Genomic DNA, 19,582 nt, shown 5'->3' with positions numbered 1-19,582 from the left:
TTTTGAGCTTTGCCGTTAAATGTTATAGTGCATGTCATTAAACATCTGGGGCCATGTGTCAAGCATCTCAGAAGAGTTCTGATTTAGGATTTTTCCTTTTTGATCACAGTGAATAAGATCACTTGACAGGGTGGACTTGATGCTGAGATGCTTGACGCATACGGCCCCTGTTTTATACAACTACAGAGCAGGTGTGCAACACGTCCCGGTATGTGAAAATCCAGTTCTTATTGTGTGTAGTAAATTAAAAGCTATAAAGTGATGCTTGTGGCAATACAAGATCTTAGACAGAGTGATCACTCATCTCCAAGCAAGAACAAACAATGACTCACAGTGAACAAACAATTACTCACAATGAATAAACAATGACTCACAATGAACAAACAATGCATTTACAGATAGGTAGCACCATAAATTACCATAATAATAAAAGTACATTTGGATGGCACAAAGTAAGGAAGGGCACAGACTGAGAACACATAAGACGTCTATGCGTGCTATCTGTGTATGGCGTGCATCATCCCACTTTCTTACTTTACCTTCCGGGACTTAAAGACAGAGGCTTGCTTCAACACGTCATGGTTGAAATGAAACAGGTTGCTCTTTTATACAAAAGGGGGAGATGGGGAGAAAATCAGACCCAGAGTTAGTGGGATGGGGGATTGATTATAGTTAAGGTTTAGCTTTGGTCCAGGACGTCGCAGCCGAACGACACCCTGGACCAGAGCTAGAGTCGGTTGTATGAAAACAACGACAATCTATAGAGAATGAATGAAAGGAGACACCCAATAAATCAAGGGAGAGGAATATCCAACACATAAATAACGTCCATCTATGAACAATAGGTAACAATGGGGACGTTATGATGAATAAGGCAGTATCAATTAAAAGCTGAAGAGAGGAGAATGAAAACGTCATTCATTTTTGGGAGAAGCTATAGGATGAGGTGCTGGTGTGAACTTGTGACAAGGGATGTTGTTTAGATCGAGCTAATAAGAGATCTGATAGTATTTCAATATTCCCTTACTTAGACATAACGGTCCAGGGAACAGACACTTCAAGCAACATCATCTTTGCCTGTCACCTCTGTTTAGACTGAGAATGACAGGCGTCAACGCATCCTTGAATTGATGCGCCACAAAATACTCCCCTCAATCAAATACCCTGACACCTTGAAATCAATAGTTCTTTGTAAACCATGTTTTCAATGCCTGCACCTTGGTGTTGGACGAAAGATGAAGCACTGCCCTCTATCCGGAGTTATTGGAATTATTATTTAGTCAATATGATAAATATTCATGATCAACTGGGTATGGGAAATGACTGTATAATAATATTATTAGGATTTGCAACCATGCAGCAGAGTCAATCAACATGCTTTATGGTACAAGACTCACAGCAGCAGGTCTGTTACTTAGCTCTGGTCCAGGGCGTTGTTCGACTGGGTGATAGTGAACTCGCATCCGAACGACACCCTGCACCAGAGCTAGTGTGTTACTGTTTAACCCCACCACACACCGCTAATGCTAACTCTACGATGCAGAGTACCAGAGGACTCACAAATAAGGTTCTATACATTGAGGTATTGCTCTCACAAAAGACTAGGCCAGATGCTCTCCTCTCTTTTAAGTTTCCGCACCCAACGCTCCCTGTGAAGACGCTCTTTATAGGAGAGAACAGGGAGGGAAGAAGGTCAAGTATGGCTTAGACGCTAGAGACGCTGCCAGGCTCATTTAGGAGTTGACTGTCTTGGACTGATATTGACCCATCTGTTGGTTAAGGTCAGCGTTCAAAAGGTGAAAGAGTGTGTTGAAGGAGGAGAGAAAAAAAACAGGAGTTTCAACAAACAGACACTCAAATTAAGCCATTGAGGTGCTCATGTCATGTTCAAGGTGTGTTATGTAAGTGGAAGACCATGACAGACAGGGTTGAGGTGAGAACAGTAAACTACGGCATGTTGGCTGAACTACACCTTTGTACTGAAAATGTCTTGTTAAGCTGGGTTAAAAATATTTCTGAACATTCTTTTGAGGTTCAATTTGGCATCATTCACAATAGCTGCCTTGGGTGGAGTAGAATATGTCCAGAAAGTAGAAATATGACATTCTTCTCTGTATGCTTATTCACAACATTTAATAAGTCTACATTTGTTAAAAAATTAACACTAATGTATAGCATGGACAAAATATATTATAATTCTGAAGTAAATGTTACCATGTGGGGGGGCAGGGTAGCCTAGTGGTTAGAGCGTTGGTCTCGTAACCGGAAGGTTGCAAGTTCAAATCCCCGAGCTGACAAGGTACAAATCTGTCATTCTGCCCCTGAACAGGCCCCTAACCCACTGTTCCTAGGCATTCATTGAAAATAAGAATTTGTTCTTAACTGACTTACCTGGTTAAATAAAATAAAAATGTACAATATGTCAAATCAACTGCAGTGTAATGTGCTTTCACCTGCAGCAGTCTGAAGATGCCTCACATTCAGCTATTCAATAATGTAGCGATCTGCCTCACTCCGCCACCAGAGCACTCATTCAACCTTTAACTTCTAAATTCCTGTCACCTAGTTCTACTCACCGGCAGGTTCTTGGCTGAGTCCAAGTACACCACCAGCAGAGCAGACGAGAGTCCATCATTGGCCAGGTTGCGGTCAGCTCGCACACTCCTTAATACCTGATTGGACAGGAGAGTCACTCCTCAGACAAACTGGACTAGGAGAAGTGAGCAGCCTTGTAATTCACCTGTTACATAATGAATTAATGTGCATCTGGCAGTAACAAGACTGAAAGAGACATTAGGGTAGGGTGCCATTTGGCACACGGACAAGGTAGCCTCCTAGTAAAATCTAATTATACAAGGTCTTGAATTATCAGACAATCTGTGGGGGGGGGGGGGGGGTAAGTAAGTACCAACTTTAAAAAGAGAAGGTTTTGTGATACTGCACCTGGTCCATCTTGTCAGGGGTAGAGAGCAGAGAGAGCCACTCCAGTTTCATGTGTAGTTTCCCCGTGGAGACTTCTTCCAGGTCAAACCACTAGAACGACAGGTTGTTCAAGGGTGCATCCCAAAATGGCACCCTATTCCCTTTATAGTGCACTACTTTTGTCCAGGACACATATCGAAAGTATCGCACTATAATGGGAATAAGGTGCAATTTGGGACATATATCTCACATCGCAACAGTGTAAAGTGGTGAGTGAATCAGACAATAAAAAAGACACCCACACATAATGTACAGTTCTCATGGATGACATCACAGCATCTTTAAATGAACACAGACAGATAATATACTAAGGCAAATAAATCTCTATCGAAGTGCTGAACTGAAGCCAAGTTCATGTTTTAATTTGAACCACATTTATTTGACGATGCAAAAAAATATATCAGATTTACCTCATCTACCTTCTGCTCTTTGTGAAGCTCTTTCATATCGATCATCAGGCTGCAATCGAAGACACAAAGATTGGATAAGAAATCAGTAGGGGGTCATTTAAGTAAACACCCTAAATCACCACAACAGAAGCTAAATTGATTCTCTGATACAGCATGTTGGCACTCTGACCCAGGGCCAATAGGGGAATAGGTTGCCATTTGGGACACAGCCAGGACCCTGTTAGGTGCTATGCTATAGCAGCACTAGAGCTAGACAAAACAAAATCAGCCTCCCATTGGGATGAGGCCCAAGAACAAGGGCTTTAGTCCAACTCCTAATGTGACTGATCACAGATACTTAATACATCAAAGATACTTTAATTTGTCTCTTCTCTCTTCCAAGGGGTCACCCTTCATTTTGTGGTGAGAAGATGGATGCTAAGTTTGAGATAGCTCTGTTCCAAGGCGTTACGTGCGGCTTGCTGACACTGAAGGCTCGGCATCAGCAAGCCGCAAGTAACGCTCTGGGCCAGAGCTAAATTTGTGACATATTTTCAGGCTAGACTTAAACAGACTGCTGTGGCTATTATAAGGTCAATTGTTTGATATTGGGTACGATAACTCACAATGCAGAGAAATAAGCCTTTTGATCATGAGGTAATAAGAAAAAGGACAGGACATGAGCTTACCTCCCCAGGAAATCATCTTTGTCTGGGTCCTCATCAAACAACTCAATCTCCAGGTGTTGGCCTGAGTGCTCATATACCAGTGCCTGGAAAGGACTTATGTCAATTAATCTCAAATCTCAGATATAGTAGGTCACACTGAATATAGCCAAAGGCTTGTAAAACATGACATGGTGGGTAGAACTGCATGAGAGCCAAAAATATGAGGAAATATTGGACAGTTGGAAATACAGTGCCTTGCGAAAGTATTCGGCCCCCTTGAACTTTGCGACCTTTTGCCACATTTCAGGCTTCAAACATAAAGATATAAAACTGTATTTTTTTGTGAAGAATCATGAAGTGGAACGACATTTATTGGATATTTCTAACTTTTTTAACAAATCAAAAACTGAAAAATTGGGCGTGCAAAATTATTCAGCCCCCTTAAGTTAATACTTTGTAGCGCCACCTTTTGCTGCAATTACAGCTGTATGTCTCTATCAGTTTTGCACATCGAGAGACTGACATTTTTTCCCATTCCTCCTTGCAAAACAGCTCGAGCTCAGTGAGGTTGGATGGAGAGCATTTGTGAACAGCAGTTTTCAGTTCTTTCCACAGATTCTCGATTGGATTCAGGTCTGGACTTTGACTTGGCCATTCTAACACCTGGATATGTTTATTTTTGAACCATTCCATTATAGATTTTGCCTTATGTTTTGGATCATTGTCTTGTTGGAAGACAAATCTCCGTCCCAGTCTCAGGTCTTTTGCAGACTCCATCAGGTTTTCTTCCAGAATGGTCCTGTATTTGGCTCCATCCATCTTCCCATCAATTTTAACCATCTTCCCTGTCCCTGCTGAAGAAAAGCAGGCCCAAACCATGATGCTGCCACCACCATGTTTGACAGTGGGGATGGTGTGTTCAGCTGTGTTGCTTTTACGCCAAACATAACATTTTGCATTGTTGCCAAAAATATCAATTTTGGTTTCATCTGACCAGAGCACCTTCTTCCACATGTTTGGTGTCTCCCCCAGGTGGCTTGTGGCAAACTTTAAACAACACTTTTTATGGATATCTTTAAGAAATGGCTTTCTTGCCACTCTTCCATAAAGGCCAGGTTGGTGCAATATACGACTGATTGTTGTCCTATGGACAGAGTCTCCCACCTCAGCTGTAGATCTCTGCAGTTCATCCAGAGTGATCATGGGCCTCTTGGCTGCATCTCTGATCAGTCTTCTCCTTGTATGAGCTGAAAGTTTAGAGGGACGGCCAGGTCTTGGTAGATTTGCAGTGGTCTGATACTCCTTCCATTTCAATATTATTGCTTGCACAATGCTCCTTGGGATGTTTAAAGCTTGGGAAATCTTTTTGTATCCAAATCTGCCTGGTGTGTTCCTTGTTCTTCATGATGCTCTCTGCGCTTTTAACGGACCTCTGAGACTATCACAGTGCAGGTGCATTTATACGGAGACTTGATTACACACAGGTGGATTGTATTTATCATCATTAGTCATTTAGGTCAACACTGGATCATTCAGAGATCCTCACTGAACTTCTGGAGAGAGTTTGCTGCACTGAAAGTAAAGGGGCTGAATAATTTTGCACGCCCAATTTTTCAGTTTTTGATTTGTTAAAAAAGTTTGAAATATCCAATAAATGTCGTTCCACTTCATGATTGTGTCCCACTTGTTGTTGATTCTTCACAAAAAAATACAGTTTTATATCTTTATGTTTGAAGCCTGAAATGTGGCAAAAGGTCGCAAAGTTCAAGGGGGCCGAATACTTTTGCAAGGCACTGTATGTATGGAAGTTGTATCTGGTTCTACATATGCCCTATGTTGCTGTCCCTGGGGTAGTTAGCACACATGGGCAGGTTTCATTGACGTTTCTGCCCCTGGGAAAGTCACTGTATGATATAAGAGTTCATTTTCAGTTGATTTCGTTTACCTCGTAAACTTCGTTCCATTTGGGGTGCAGGCTCTCTTTGACGGTCTTGCTCTGGAAGAGCTGGTTTCCAATATGGAGGACGCCGTAAGGGTCAGACTTCCCCTTGATCAGGCCACCCAGGAATTTATCCTTCCCTTCCAGGTCCTGAGCCTCCAGGAAGTGAATCCTCAGGACTCCCTGGTGACACACACAGCACAGGGACACTTTAAAATAGGACACAGTAAAACATTAAAGGGACATTGCACTTTCAAACCAAAGTTTGTCAGATGATTTCAAACTTCTAAAGTAATCTAATTGTTGTCTAAAACTCTAAAGTAGTCAAGATGAAACCACGTCCCACAACATCCGTTGTGTGGATCCAGCTATATGCCTCCTCCCCAAATTAATGGAAAAGATACGCACTGAATAAAACCGGGAAAACCAGGAAATTAGACAATGCTTATCTTTACCATTAATTTGGGTTGAAGGCATATAGCTGGATCTACACATCCAATGTCTTGAAACATGGTTTCATCTTGACATTAGTCTAACTTTTCGTATTTTGTTCAATAGTCCGTTGGTTTATATATTCCCCAAAAATGTGCATGCCAAAATACTAAGATGTGTTTTTTCAGTTAAGTGATCCTTTAATTAGTGTGTGAAATATGATGATGTGTGATTAGATATAAAGACAGGTGAAAGGCTGCAGTACTTTTGGCATAGGGAAGCGTAGCTGAGCAAGTTCTACATCCCCCACCAGTGGGATAGTGATGCGGTTGGGCAACACCAGGTAGCTGTAGATCATGTCCTGAATTAGACTGTCAGACAAGCCACTGAGGAAAAACGAAACACAACAAACCCCACAGTCAGTCAGTACAACCTTGTGATGACAATATTCTCACCTAATCTCAGTCAAGCACAAAGGATGTGTCTTTTTCCATTTTATAAAATGGAAGGAACATTGGAAGGGGTTCAAGCACCTCAAAATATCAATGTAATAAACTAGGGAGTCAACACTTAGCAGTGACATTAAGGAGGTCTTACGGCCTGGGAATTACAATGCCTGGTTAAGAGAAGTCGATAGCCATAAGTGGTCTAGTATCTGCTGAGATTTTCAGTTAACCTTTGAGCTCTCCACTTCGGCCTAATTCTGTACACAGAAATAACTGCATGAGAGGGTTGAAGCAATCTGTAAAGATTAAACAACCGTATATATTTGAAAAGGCATAGAACCAATTTAAATACCTCCATATACAGTACATTCCTTCACTCTTTCTCTCTTATTTCTCTAAGAAACGTAGTTATCATTTTATCTTATCATTTCTTTTGCAGCTAAGGAGCATTACAAAGGACATGATTCCTCTTTAGTGTTGGATCAATCACGTGGAACACACACAGGTACACACACATGCACACGAGCGGGGTGAGCTGTTTTCAACTTGCAGCTGGCGTTGACCGTCGCATACATGCAGCTCGGTGGCAAGTAAAGTAATGTATTTAATATTACAGTACACCTACCGTAATATAAATACAGTATCAAAGAAAGTACTGTGTAACGGCACACAGTAGAATACCGTAAAATGTACTGTATTATACTGTAAAAAAGTAAATACTACCGTAATCTGAATTAAGGGGAGAGGTTTGTATTTTACTGTAATTACTAAGAATTGGTGCAATCAAGTTGGCTGCTTGGTAAAGTGTTTACACATGAATTAATGGTATTTTATATGACTTGCACTTCTAGAGGTATAACAACATAGGAGTTAAATGGGTAGAGTGTTCTCACTCACGATTACAACAAATATAGCATCTTACAGGCATGCCTCAAAATATGTTAAATGAGACAGAAACAACAATACCATGCACCCACTATTGGTCAAATGTTTTTTTGCCGCTCCAAAGTTACGGTACGGTACTGTATTGTGTGGGGTGGAATTACAGTACAGTTCAAAATATAGTAATTATTTTCCCACCAACAACATTTCCCATAAAGCAACATAACTTACAGTATGCTGCAGTCAAGCATTTCAGAGTTTTTTACTGTTGATAATACCCCAAATTACCATATAATTTACAGTTCTCTGTTACAGTGTGTAACGTGTACGCTGGGAGTCAGGAAGCAAGTACAGGGAGTGACTTCAATAATAAATAACAAAACAAGAAACACAAGTAGCGTACAGACATGAAACACTGAAACAGAAACAATAATGCCTGGGAACCAAAGGAAGTGACATAGGGAAGGTAATCAGGCAGGTGATGGAGTCCAGGTGAGTCTGATGAGGCGCTGGTGTGCGTAACGATGGTGACAGGTGTGCGTAATAATGAGCAGCCTGGTGACCTCGAGCGCCATCCCCTAGCCTCCACAAACAGACCCACAGTGTCCTGACTGCACGGATCTATTACACCCCTACAGAGAACTAGCGGTGTGGGGGATGATTTCCGTCACTGAGCTGTGGATGTGTCAACACCCGTGTCTAAATAAATAGACTGTGGGGAGGAGAGTGGCTGTATCGTGAAATCTTTATTAGGGCCTTTTTCCACCGCAACATTAGCATTTACAGAATGCTTTTTAAGAAGTGAATGTGAATAACAGAAATGATGCCTGACGTCTGCAGAGAAGACAAAGGCTATCTGCACTTCAAATGGCTCCTTTACCAGCAGGGGGAAACATATTCTATGGGATCCATTGGCTTATGGATGAGTTGTGCTTGTTTCCCCAGCCAACAGTTCTCTGTCTATGTGACTCTTATGTATGCATGTTGTTGCTGTACGTGTCTTGCTGGTGAGTGGTTACAAATCCAATTTGCTCTTGTGGGATTCAATTCAACGCAAGTAGTAGCACCGCCACACAACAGCAAAATGTAAAGACAACACAAGAAAAGTGTTTACTTCTTAGCCAATGCCTCTTTACAGTCACGTCTATTATATTCGACACTAAAGCATAACAGTTGCTCTCGAAAAGCAGACCATCCAATTTGCTCTTTCCTTTAAATGAGCCCTAAGAAATCCCCAAGTCCCCTGCCCATTACCCCATCATTTCGGAGTTGAGAGATGTGCAGAATAGAGTATTTTAGCAACCTTAGAGAGTTGGTGGAGCAGCCCAATTTACACACTATAGATCTCTATAAAGTCAGAGTTGAGTTGCACAAATGAAAGCGACAGCTTGTTCAACCATAAAAACCTTCTTGCTTTCTGAGCCTTTTTAGTCTCACAGCTTGCAGGCAGGCATGTGTTGCGGTGAGCAGCTGTAGGGTGATGGTCCCTCTAGTTTAGTGGCAATCTGCAGTTCAAACAATAACAAAGCCCAAATGTATCCAAATCATAGATACGCTATGGATGCAAGGACTCACCATCCCTGATATCAAAATTATAGTTTATACAGTGTTTGTTTGCAACTACACTGTTAACAACTAATGGAGTAAAACAAGTGTATACTTTGGGTTGTGATGCAGTACGACTATTGAACTGAGCCCATAAGGCTCATGTTATATTCTTTAAGAAACAAAATGGGTATATATCATTAATATAACATTTTAAAAAATGGTTGTAGAAACCCCAAAACGTGTTGTACCTAAAAGTAGTGAAAGCTTTGCCTGACAAAAGAGGGTGTAGGGTGAAGTTGCCCCAAGATGCTGATCTTGGGTCAGTTTTACATTTTCCCCACTAGTGGTTAAGGTTAGGATTGGGGGAGGGGAACCCGCTCCTAGATCTGGACCTAGGGGAAACTTCACCCCAGAGCACAAAACAGACCCAGTTTACTTACTTGAGCCCAGGAATGTCTAGTATATTGGTGATTCCTGTCCAGTTGATGTCCAAAAGCTAGATGAAAACAAAACACATGTAGATTTAGCGGTATGGAATCTGGAAGAACATGCTGTACAGAGAACGATTGAAAAGACACACCTGCGCTTTTTTACTCAAATTATCTAAAAACAAACACCATCTTATAGAAGGGAAAATGCACACAGGGACACTAGCCAGAAGAGTGAGATTAAGTAAATTATCTACATTGATTCAAGCACTTAACTTTAATGTTGTGTGACTCCTGTGACGTAATTACTCACAAGTGCAGCAAAGTAAAACAGAAGCCAAAGAAGCTCATTTCCTTGCCTCTTGACAAATAAACCAATTTCCTTTGAAATCTGACAATTTTGCAGCCGATGGTGTGCCAACATGCACATTTTTTGTTGTTGTTGCAGTTTTACCCTATATTTAGCCTGATGGAACCAGCCTTAAATCTGTGTTCCATTTCTGTAGTAAATACCCAATACAACTTTATTATTTACGAACAATATAAATGTGTCTTCTGCTCTGTTCTCATCCCCTGAGCTACCATTTTGTGTTATCATGGCTTGATGTTTCAATATACAAAACAATACACAATGACAGTGAGACATACAGTATATGTACTGTATACAATCAGGCTGGTTCTAACAGGCTACTAGAGTTAAATACTGTACCTAACTGTTTTACTTGTTTCAGCTTTCTCTTATATACGTTACTGTTGAACTGGGGACACACATCTTTGTACAGTCTGTGTATGAGTCAGTGTTAGAACACTGACACCAAAGATACCGCCCCCCCAGATTGGACTAATACTTGACCCGCTGAAAGATTATTACAAAAACAATCCTCTGGAACCAAATCCGTATACAGGGGCTGTTCCCAACGACATCCTATTTCCTATGGACCCAACATAGAAAATATGGCGCCATTTAGGGCCTCCCGGGTGGCGCAGTGGTTAAGGGCGCTGTACTGCAGCGCCAGCTGTGCCATCAGAGTCCCTGGGTTCGCGCCCAGGCTCTGTCGTAACCGGCCGCGACCGGGAGGTCCGTGGGGCGACGCACAATTGGCCCAGCGTCGTCCGGGTTAGGGAGGGCTTGGTCGGTAGGGATGTCCTTGTCTCATCGCGCACCAGCGACTCCTGTGGCGGGCCGGGCGCAGTGCGCGCTAACCAAGGTTGCCAGGCTAGCCAGGTGCACGGTGTTTCCTCCGACACATTGGTGCGGCTGGCTTCCGGGTTGGATGCGCGCTGTGTTAAGAAGCAGTGCGGCTGGTTGGGTTGACGCTTGACTTTCAACCTTCGTCTCTCCCGAGCCCGTACGGGAGTTGTAGCGATGAGACAAGATAGTAGATACTACAACAATTAGATACCACGAAATTGGGGAGAAAAAGGGGGTAAAAAATGCAAAATATATATATATAATAATAAAAAATATGGCGCCATTTGGGATGTACACAGGTTCTATTAAGGTCAGGGAGCCAGGGACTGTGTATTTTTCCATGCAAAGTCCGCAAAGTCCAATGCCAACGCAATGCCTGTTTGAAATCACCCTGGTAAACGTAAACGTAAATCATATTGGTAAACGTGAACATTTTATCTGAGTGACAGCACAGCTAAGCCAGAAAAAGTTACCGGCAAGGAGTCGGACAGGTAGTAACTTCTAAGCCGACGGGTATTTTTTTTCTTTATGCTAGTCGGAGCTTTGATGCGTCTCTTGGCTCAAGGAATCAATTTCAATGCGTTTTACAGCCCCCCCCCCCCCCTTATCTCTCTCTCTGTGTGTTGCCTACATTCACTGCAGCAGATATAGTGTTGAGCAAGGACTGTCCGGAACACTGCAAGGCAACCAACGTAGCTAATTCCATATGGTGCATTTCCACTGCATGGATTGGTGCCAATGTTTGGCCCAAATACTGTGTTTTGCCTTTTTTGTCTAACACTGGTGCATACAAAGAAGGCTGGAGTGACACCAGCTGCAGTGGAGAAGCCCTATAGGGGGTACTTTACCGTAGCAGTGAACTGGCAGAGCAGTGTGGCTTCTTCTCCAAGCATAACATGATCAACTAATGGAGGGTCCTTGGAGACCATGTACACAATGTGTACCAATTAAAACAGCTGCGCATTGCAGAACTTTGCAGCTGTGCATTTTAGCTGTGCATTGCGGAACTAGCCTTCCTAAGGATGTTTCCCCTCCAGTTCTCTGCGTTTCACCTCTCTGGCAACACAGCACAGACAAGGGCATCGCCTAAAATGGTACCCTCCCATCCACAAGTTGTCTCAGAATGCTATTTTATTTGGCAGTCAAGATTGAACCATTTAAGGAGGAGAATGAAGGGTTGTCCGCTTCACTGTGAAGCATTCTGGAGAATATTCTACATAGTCCTACCCCCTTAAATCAGAGAGAAGAGGGCCCCTTTTTATCCTTTACCTCAAAGGTTCTTCCATAAAATGTGCTTTTTCCCCCATTATTAGGATGACAGAAAATAGAAATATAAGCATTCCTGAGGCCACAGAAACAGGAGCTCCTGGTCCAGAGTCTGTGGTCTGCTCTCAAAGAAGATTAATTACACTCAGATACTGTGTAGTTAACACCCACTGCGTGGCTTGTGTCCCAACATGTAACAACACTGCGACTCACATTCTTACCACTACACTCCTCCTGCTTCTTCTCTCTGCTGTCTGCACTGCGGCTGGCATAGGCAGTGCAAAGAAATCCACCAAAGTAGGACTAGCCTGATCTATGTCTATTTAAGGCTCCAGTGTCTCCACTCGGGACTCGTATCTGACTTAAATTGGCCAAATGTTTAGGCAGAACATAGGCCTGGAGGCTCAGCACTACAGGAAGGAAGACAGTGATAAAATAGCCATTGCTGTCTTCAACTGTCTTGCAAGCAGCTAATGATGCAAGTGACTTTAATTCCAAATGATAGAAAGAGGAAGTGTGTGTCAAGTGTGTGTCAGGGCTAGAACTTACAGGTTTCTTCAGAAAGAACAGGGACAAGGCTCCTATCAGGGGCATGTCACCTAGCAACGGCTCCATGACTACTCTCAACACTCCATGGAGCTGTGAAACACAAAAGAAGCATCAAGATAAAAACACGCTCGCAGAGATAAAACACACACACAACCACACATCATTAAGGGAGCTTTCAGTATCAGGGAACCAACACTACAGGCCCTTGACCCACCTAATGACCTGAACATTCAAGAGTGGACGCCTGGACACCACAGCAGGCACGTGCCTCCAGAGACACTCCAAAGGGGTCTTTCACTCCAAAGAAGCCCCCCCCCACACACACACACACACTACTACTGCATTACTATCTGTCATCCTCAACTTCCTGAACAGATATAATTAGCTCTCTCTCTCAAGACAAGCAGGTCGTTTAAGTGCTGATACTGTAAATGAGCAAAACAGGCCCCACTATTATTTTTGTTCAATGGACATGAGTTTAAAACAAAATGGTAATTATCCATATAAAGAAACCAGTGTCTATTGTCTCAATCGCAGTATTTATTTGTTTACTAAAAAAAAAAAAAAAAAAAATCACACACAAAAATAAGACTTAAGATTTAAACTCCCCTTCAAAAGACGCAAAGTACGCTGTTTCCAAACTCCACTATACGATGTACTGTGAGTATGAGAAATGTGAGCCAGTGCTTTATAATAGGGCTTTGTGAAGTAAATATCTTCAAGGGACGACACTAACGGCTCAACCTACTTTTCCTGAGGAAAAACAAGATGAAATGCCATGAAAAAAACGAGAACACTGTTGTCAGCCATGATTTACCATATAGGCTTCAGTACAAAGCCTTGGCTACAGGTTACCAATTTAGGCAAACAGCTCTTTTCTCCCAATCATAACCTTGGTCAGATACACATGGCTAGCAGATGTTAATGCGAGTGTAGTGAAATGCTTGTGCTTCTAGTTCTGACAGTGCAGTAATATCTACCGAGTAATCAAACAATTCCACAACAACTACCTAATACACATAAATCTAAGTAAAGGGATGGAATAAGAATATATACACATATAAATATAAGGATGAGCGATGAACGAGCGGCATAGGCAAGATGCAATAGATGGTATAAAATACAGTATATACATAAACTACCAGTCAAAAGTTTTAGAACACCAACTCATTCAGAGGGTTTTCTTTATTTTTACTACTTTCTACATTGTAGAATAATAGTGAAGACATCAAAACTATGAAATAACACATATGGAATTATGTAGAAACCTAAAAAGGGTTAAACAAATCCAAATATATTTCAAATAGCCACCCTTTGCCTTGATGACAGCTTTGCACACTCTTGGCATTCTCTCAACCAGCTTCATGAGATAGTCAACGGGAATGCATTTCAATTAACAGGTGTGCCTTCTTAAAAGTTCATTTGTGGAATTTCTTTCCTTCTTAATGCGTTTGAGCCAATCAGCTGTGTTGTGAGGTAGGGGGTATACAGAAGATAGCTCTATTTGGTAAAAGACCAAGTCCATATTATTGCAAGAACAGCTCAAATAAGCAAAGAAACGACAGTCCATCATTACTTTAAGACATGAAATTCAGTCGATACGGAAAGTTTCAAGAACTTTGAATGTTTCTTCAAGTGCAGTTGTAAAAATCTTCAAGCTCTATGATGAAACTGGCTCTCATGAGCACTGCCACAGGGATGGAAGACCCAGAGTTACATCTGCTGCAGAGGACAAGTTCATTAGAGTTACAGCCTCAGAAATTGCAGCCCAAATAAAAGCTTCACAGATTTCAAGTAACAGACACATGAATCAGGCCTTTATGATTGAATTTCTGAAAACAAACCAATACTACCAAACCAATACTACCAATACTCAAAACATTTCAAACTACTTTTGTAATACAACTTGAGGTATTTCTAAACGTATATAATCGATCAAATTGAAGATGGGATGATCTGTGTTCAATACAGGAGCAAAACAAACTGACGCTACTTTTCTGGTTACGCATCTCTATCAAAAGGTACACATGAAGTGACGTTCATTCTGAGCTATGGTACTTCTTCATTACACAAAGGAAAAACCTCAACCAATTTCTACAAACTGGTGACATCCAGTGGAAGCGGTAGGAACTACAGGAAAGTCGATTAGAATTCTGGATTCCCCATGAAAACATATTGAAAAGACAGTGACTTTTCGGGGTTTCGCCTGCTAAATAAGTTATGTTATACTCACAGACATGAGTGTTTTCTATCCAATACTAATAATAATATGTATATATTAGGATCTGGGACAGAGTAGGAGGCAGTTCAGTTTGGGCACGCTATTTATCCAAAAGTGAAAATGCTGCCCCCTACCACAAAACAGGTTAAGTGTTGTATCATAGTTTTGATGTCTTCACTATTATTCTACCATGTAGAAAAATGTTTTTTTTAATTAGTAAAAATAGTAAAAATAAAGAAAAACCCTTGAAGCTGTTCTAAAACCTTTGACTGGTAGTGTATGAGATGAGAAATGCAAGATACGTAAACATTGTTAAAATGGCATTACCAAAGTGACTAGTGATCCATTTATTAAAGTGGCCAATGATTTCAAGTCTGTATGTAGGCAGCAGCCTCTCTGTGTTAGTGATGGCTGTTTAACAGTCTGATGGCCTTGAGATAGAAGCTATAGGCAGTCTCTCGGTCCCAGCTTTGATGCACCTGTACTGACCTCACCTTCTGGATGATAGCTGCGTGAACAGGCAGTGGCTCTGGTGGTTGTTGTCCTTGATTATCTTTTTGGCCTTCCTGTGACATCAGGTGCTGTAGGTGTCGAGGAGGGAAGGTAGTTTGCCCTCGGTGATGCATTTTGCAGACCGCCCCACCCTTTGGAGAGCCTTGCAGTTGTGGGTGCAGTTGCCGTACCAGGCGGTGATACAGCCCGACAGGATGCTCTCAATTGTGCATCTGTAAAAGTTTGTTAGGGTTTTAGGTGACAAACACATTTCTTCAGCCTCCTGAGGTTGAAGAGGTACTGTTGTGCCTTCTTCACCACACTATCTGTGTGGATGGACCATTTCAGTTTGTCCGTGATGTGTACACCGAGGAACTTAAAACTTTCCACCTTCTCCACTGATGTCCCGTCGATGTGGATAGGGGGGGGGACTCCCTCTGCTGTTTCCTGAAGTCCACGATCATCTCCTTTGTTTTGTTGACGTTGAGTGAGAGGTTGTTTTCCTGACTCCAAGTGCCCTCACCTCATTCCTGTAGGCGGTCTCATTGTTGTTGGTAATCAAGCCCACTACTGTTGTGTCATCTGCAAACTTGATGATTGAGTTGGAGGTGTGCATGGCCACACAGTCATGGGTGAACAGGGGGTACAGGAGGGGTCTGATCACGCACCCTTGTGGGGCCCCAGTGTTGAGGATCAGCGAAGTGGAGATGTTGTTTCCTACCTTCACCACATGGAGGCGGACCGTCAGAAAGTCCAGGACCCAATTTCACAGCGCGGGGTTGAGACCCAGGGCCTCAAGCTCAATGATGAGCTTGAAGGGTACTATGGTGTTAAATGCTGAGCTGTAGTCAATGAACAGCATTCTTACATAAGTATTCCTTTTGACCAGATAGGGTAGTGTGCAGTGTGATGGCGATTGCATCGTCTGTGGACCTATTGGGGCGGTATGCAAATTGTAGTGGGTCTAGGGTGGCAGGTAAGGTGGAGGTGATATGATCCTTGACTAGTCTCTCAAAGCACTTCATGATGACAGAAGTGAGTGCTACGGGGAGATAGTCTTTTAGTTCAGTTACCTTTGCCTTCTTGGGTACAGGAACAAGCGTGGCCATAACAGTGAATCCATAAAGAAAAAAAGCGGAGAATCCAAGCTTTCCAACAATGTCAGAATTATTACAGTACTAATACTCAGCAAATATAATTAACATTTTCAATAGAGAAAAAACAACTGCACTCGCATTTTGCCAACTGCAAGCGCAGCAACACAGATGAATAACAACGCACATGGCAAAATAGAGCTTCTGTTGTGGTCAAAGCAAAAACAGCCTACGTGACAGTAAGAGAGTAAAAAGTATTATTTCTAGTTGAGGTTAGTTACAATTGTAGTGTCCTGGCTGCGCATCTGTTCAAAAGAGAGACGAGTGACTGAAGTGATTGCCCGAGAGCTGTAGCCTATGGGAGAGCCAGACAGATCAGCTCAATCAGACTGTGCAACTGAAAGACGTTCATTCTGCCAATGAGAGGATTGCATAAAATATTCTGCAAAGGCATGCGTGCTTATGATTGGACAAAACAGATGAAAAGGAGCTTCATGTCAAATTTTATGTTTATTAGCCTCACATGGAATTCTCATCACATTGTCGTCAAATATAAATGACGTGTTTTTTTTGGTTATAGTTATTTGTTTACTTTTTTTTAAGGCATCTCGTCTCGTTACCTTCATTCATTTTCGTCAGGAATGTATTTTTTTTTGTCATAGTTATTGTTAACGAAATTGAAACTGGCGGGCATTGGTTACAATCTGCCACAATGTGTCAGCTATTTGAGGGGAAAGTAGGCCTAGTTGGACAAGGCCATCTGAAAGTGCACATGATGGAAGTTAAAAGGTAAATATAAATGATTTCATGGGGTAAAAAAACACACTGACTAATAGGTGACTTAAATGATTGTGACTAAAACTAGACAAAAATTGTCCAGAGTTTTAGCCGACTGATAAGGAGGATGAAATGACTCAAATGCGACGAATATGAAAAAGTATTTTAGTCAAAAGACTAAGACTAAAACTACATCTAAAACCGAAGTCTAAACTAACACCGCACAATGTAACTGATCACACAGTATATTGCTTGCAAGTCATTGCAGTAAAAACAAATCTAATGTTGTTTGCAAGCCAGTGTAATTGAGCAAGCAGGCATCATAAAAGTCACTTTTACATGCACTCACAACATTCGGTTGGAGTTTACTGTCCTCGACTCTGATGAACAGGTTATCCGTGACATTATCAACGATCAGAGCATCCATTACAGAGTTGTATAGTTAATATATTTTTATGGCCAGCCCCAGATCCAATTCAGACTTCAAGTGAAGGGTGTTTGTTAAATGAAATAAAATAAAAACTTGTCCCCCCCGGTGTTTTATACATCCCTAAGAAATTACATTTTAAAATATTATCACCCAAAAAATGTTACGTTAGGTTTTTATGTCTCTAATTAATCCTAAAACAACAGAGAATAAGACAATAACATAATTTCTGCATTACCTGTATGCTCTTAATACCAGCTTTGCAGTAGTATCTTTTGATGTCCACATCAATTTCAGTATTTCCAACAAAACTGGAGAAAAAAAGTTCAACATCATCAAAATCACATGTTTATCTATGTAAAAAAAAAATAATTACATACTGCACAGAGTACATTCTATGACAAGCCAAAGGCTACAATCTATCCAAAATAGAGATAGTCAGGTCACCTGATCTGTAGGTCCATGATGATCTGACGCTTGTCCACGTTCTCTGTGTAAACCTTGACCCCGTTGATCCTTAAAGGCTAAACACAAGACATCACGATATCACCACTAGGCCTCAGCCCCCCACTTGTGTTCTACCCAGTATGAACATCGCCACTACTCTGTGTCCCCTCCTGGAAACTATTTGGGAAACACCCACCAGCTGTCCCTACAACACAGACACATGCACAGATACGGGTCTAGGGGTGCTTTAGCACTTGCCCTTTTCCCCACCTATAAGAAAAATGTAAGAGCTGTTTGAAAAGACTGCCTGAAATGTACGCCTGTTTTGGTGGGATGGAGCTTTGTCCTTTCCAATGTGACATCACCATGCAGTGAATTTGTTAATAACAGCTAGTTTTCTGTTTTCCCCTTTCCCACTCAGAGACAGTACCAGCAAAATTCCTGCTTGAGAAATGCACCTTTGCGAAGAAGCTATTATGTTTCTTTTTGACCATTTTAATTGAAAACAATCACAGTAAGGTATTTAATTGTTACCCAGACAGAAATTATTTGATATTTAGATAAAAACGGTTGCAATGGACCTTTAAAACCAGATTGGGGAGGTTTGACCGCCTGTTGAATGGTTGAAAACCATCTTATAAACATAAGGCATGGTTAGGTAGAGACTCCTGCTGATAAGTCTTGATGTTCACCTTATCCCCCATGTTGAACTTGCTGAAGCGGAACGTGCTGAGGTGGGAGTTGGCTCCCTTCACGGCCGGCTCGATAGTCTCGCGGAACAGCTTCTCTATGAACTGGCAAATATACGGCCACATCTGTCTCACAGTCTGTAGGGCCAGAGGGAGGGGGAACGGATTAGTAAGTTGGCACCGGGCACACATTCTGACTATCATACAGTAAGTCAACACAGAAATGTAGGAGGCAGAGTGAAGGAGCTGAATTCACTGAATTAATTATTTAAGATCAGGTCCCATATTCACAAAGTGCCTGTTATTCAGCTGTCTCCATAGGATAACCCTTTGAAGAACCCTTTCTGGTTCCAGGTAGAACCCTATTTGAACATTTTACCTGGAACCAAAATGTATCTACACCGCAAAACCAAGCAGGAAAAGTAGGTCCTCATCTAAATAGAAGTGGAAATTCTAACAGTATGTTCCTCTTTGTTCTTTTACCTTGTTCAGCCACTCTACTCTTTCCACATCTGGGAAGTTGACCTAAAGAGAAAAAAAGTAACGACATCATTACTGTTTACATGGTCAAAACTGTTTTATTTGCCAGTACCAGTAGTCACTGATTCCATCTAAACAAACGCACTGTACATTGTTATTTTAAGTGAAATAGCTGTTGGACATGAGATATTCTGCCTAGGTTCAGCGGAAGTATGGCCGCTGCCTGCGTTGCAT

The 19,582-nt window shown here is 41.8% G+C and overlaps 1 protein-coding gene across 2 annotated transcripts in view; it reads right to left on the bottom strand.

The window, feature by feature from the left end:
* The window catches only part of LOC110536598 (extended synaptotagmin-2-A), a 42,792-nt gene that overhangs the window by 8,592 nt on the left and 14,618 nt on the right, over positions 1 to 19,582 (bottom strand). The window contains exons 2-14 of one of the 2 annotated variants that reach the window (XM_036935315.1): positions 19,352 to 19,393; positions 18,872 to 19,006; positions 18,180 to 18,256; positions 17,971 to 18,043; positions 12,722 to 12,811; positions 9,727 to 9,782; positions 6,676 to 6,796; positions 5,985 to 6,161; positions 4,061 to 4,143; positions 3,393 to 3,441; positions 2,944 to 3,033; positions 2,577 to 2,672; positions 540 to 602 (exon numbers count right to left, since the gene is read on the bottom strand). In XM_036935315.1, coding sequence (XP_036791210.1) covers positions 540 to 602; positions 2,577 to 2,672; positions 2,944 to 3,033; positions 3,393 to 3,441; positions 4,061 to 4,143; positions 5,985 to 6,161; positions 6,676 to 6,796; positions 9,727 to 9,782; positions 12,722 to 12,811; positions 17,971 to 18,043; positions 18,180 to 18,256; positions 18,872 to 19,006; positions 19,352 to 19,393 — 1,152 coding nt within the window. The remainder of the gene's footprint in view (positions 1 to 539; positions 603 to 2,576; positions 2,673 to 2,943; positions 3,034 to 3,392; positions 3,442 to 4,060; positions 4,144 to 5,984; positions 6,162 to 6,675; positions 6,797 to 9,726; positions 9,783 to 12,721; positions 12,812 to 17,970; positions 18,044 to 18,179; positions 18,257 to 18,871; positions 19,007 to 19,351; positions 19,394 to 19,582) is intronic. The other variant, XM_036935316.1, reaches the window with a different exon arrangement.

Source organism: Oncorhynchus mykiss, chromosome 11 (assembly GCF_013265735.2).
Source record: "Oncorhynchus mykiss isolate Arlee chromosome 11, USDA_OmykA_1.1, whole genome shotgun sequence".
Lineage (NCBI taxonomy): Eukaryota > Metazoa > Chordata > Actinopteri > Salmoniformes > Salmonidae > Oncorhynchus > Oncorhynchus mykiss.
The sequence above is the reverse complement of the archived record's forward strand: the minus strand, read 5'-3'. Positions and strand labels throughout refer to the sequence as shown.